The sequence below is a fragment of the Prunus mume genome, linkage group LG1 (genome assembly GCF_029339155.1).
Source record: "Prunus mume cultivar Tortuosa linkage group LG1, ASM2933915v1, whole genome shotgun sequence".
Taxonomy (NCBI): Eukaryota; Viridiplantae; Streptophyta; class Magnoliopsida; order Rosales; family Rosaceae; genus Prunus; species Prunus mume.
Genome location: NC_142698.1, coordinates 30,094,670 through 30,097,028, shown reverse-complemented (window position 1 = coordinate 30,097,028; position 2,359 = coordinate 30,094,670). Strand labels below are relative to the sequence as shown.

At 34.7% G+C, this 2,359-nt stretch overlaps 1 protein-coding gene across 1 annotated transcript; it reads left to right on the top strand.

The window, feature by feature from the left end:
• The first annotated feature begins 266 nt into the window (after positions 1–266).
• Positions 267–1,329, top strand: LOC148921560 (MLP-like protein 31). The gene is made up of 2 exons (XM_089049232.1): positions 267–273; positions 1,058–1,329. The coding sequence occupies exons 1-2, from the start codon at positions 267–269 to the stop codon at positions 1,327–1,329; spliced, it is 279 nt and encodes a 92-aa protein (XP_088905358.1).
• Positions 1,330–2,359: the final 1,030 nt, after the last annotated feature.

Genomic DNA, 2,359 nt, shown 5'->3' with positions numbered 1-2,359 from the left:
AGGAATCCATACCTATCAGGCAGAATCTAGAGGTAGCTATTACAAGCCACAGACAACACTTAAATAGGAGCAGCTCCTATATCTACTGAAGATCGCTACATGAGTGATATATAATTTTTTTTTGTTTTGTTAAGAGATGGTAAGGATGCCAACTATCAGCATAAACACCAACAAACAACTGAAACCATAAATCAATTCCCTCTATAACAAATGAAGAAACTTAAACCTACTTATCCACTCGAGCTCCGATTAGGCAACCCCAGTCCATGGCAAGTAATTCAAAGTAAACTATTAAAGATGCTGGAATCATACCTCAAAAATATTGACACTAGTATATCCAAGTATTCCTTGAAAGCTGAACCTATTATTATAGCCCCCTGTAGCTCCTTCATGATATGCTTAAAATTCTGCCATGACAAAGGATTACCAACAGATATTACTAAGAATTCAACAGTAGTGAAATGGCAATTCTTTTTCAAACAACATGTACAAGATGAATGAAACTAGTAAAACAGATACAAGAAAAAATAAATTAGACCAGGGATTTTAATATCATGAGAAACAAAATATATCGTCTTCTTGTCATTCATGTGATTCGAACATGAGACTCCTCCAACTTAGCTAGAAACAAATACCACTGGAACAAAGACTAGTTGGTAATTTAATCCGAGATTTGGGCCTTAAGTCCATCTCCTAGTCTCACCCTTATTTGATAATATCTTTCATTAACATAAATAGTTATGTTAAAACCCTTGGGACCTATTTAATCTTTTTAAAGAAGACTCAAAGATGTGAGCCACGTTCCCAACATTTTTCACAAACAAGTATCAAATGTCGTCCATAATCTCAATCAAATAGACCTTAATGCTGCTATAGCAGATCCTCATTTGCGATGTAAAGAACAGTTAGAATGTTAATTGTTATAGCATTATTTTTATTCACAATTAATTATAGTCGAAAACATATATCAATTAAAACATTCATAATTTAACTTTGAACAAAGTAAAATTCTAAGACCGTCATGCTAATTTACTGTGTAATTACCTGGTACATACAGGAGGAGGTCCAGTTACAGAAAAAATTAAAATCCAAGCTGCAGATGATGAAAATACATCAATCACCTTAGTTTTCCTTGAAGGAGATATTCTGAAACTCTGTAAGAGCTTCGAGGCTAAAATTAAAGCTGTCAAAGCAGGCAATGGGGGCAGCATAGTAAAATGGACGTTGGAATTTGAGAAGGCAAATGCAAATGCACCCGATCCAAAGGACTATGCAGATAAGGCAATTAAAGTGTCCAAAGGCATTGATGCTTATCTTAGCAGGACTTAATTCATTTCAATGTCCCCTAGGTAAGGTTTCTAGGTTCGAGTCCTAACATCCGTGTAGTGTGTAAGTTTAGTATATTATCGCATTTCTCAATGAGGAAGGTCCTTAAAAAAAAAAAAAAAAATCATTTCAATGTCTTTTCTATAACCAACTTTATATACCAAGCCTTTAAACAAGATCAATAGCTCAACTGTGAAAAGGCCCATAGCATTTTCTGCAAAATTCAAAACCCAATTATATGCAGAAGTCCATAGATAGAATCCTCTGACAGCTTCTGAAGACAAGTCCTTTATAAAATGAAAAATATATGGCATTGAGGCTATGTAAAATAAGTAACACCCATGGAAAATCCCTGTCGAAGGGTAAATTATGGTGTGATTGGGTTAAATGACAGTAGAGGATTTACTTTGTTAGGCAGGGAAGGATTGTGGTAATGTCGTTGGGCTAGATTCATAGCAAGGGGTGTTGTATCAAGGGGATAATGTTATGCACTGTCTCATGTGGTTCTCCTTGTCCACGCAATTCGCTGGGGACCAATTTGAGTATGCACTGTCTCAAGGCTTGAAATTTATTTCTTTTGTTCATATATAAGGTTTTGTGGATCTCAACTCTCTCTCTCTCTCTCTCTCTCTCTATGTATGTATATATATAGATGAGGAGTTGATCATAGAAACAAGATAAGGAGTTGATCATAGAAACAAGATAAGGAGTTGATAAGAAACAAGATAAGGAGTTTAACTCAAATTAGGAAACTTCAAGATTAACCTCTAATAGACACTCCATTAATCTCAAAATAATATGTTTCTAAAGAAATGCACCTTTCATTACAAATTATTATTTTCACCATTATTTCTTGTAATCGAACGGAGAGCTTGCTTCTTAGACCGGAACTTTTCTCCTTCCGGGCTTATATAAATCTGCACAACGAAGTTAAGGCATGAACAACGTTAGTTTTAGCCCACGTATGGAAGCAATTACATATGGGAATTAATTATATAATATGGAAAGAGTAGTGTACTAGTACTTGTTTTAT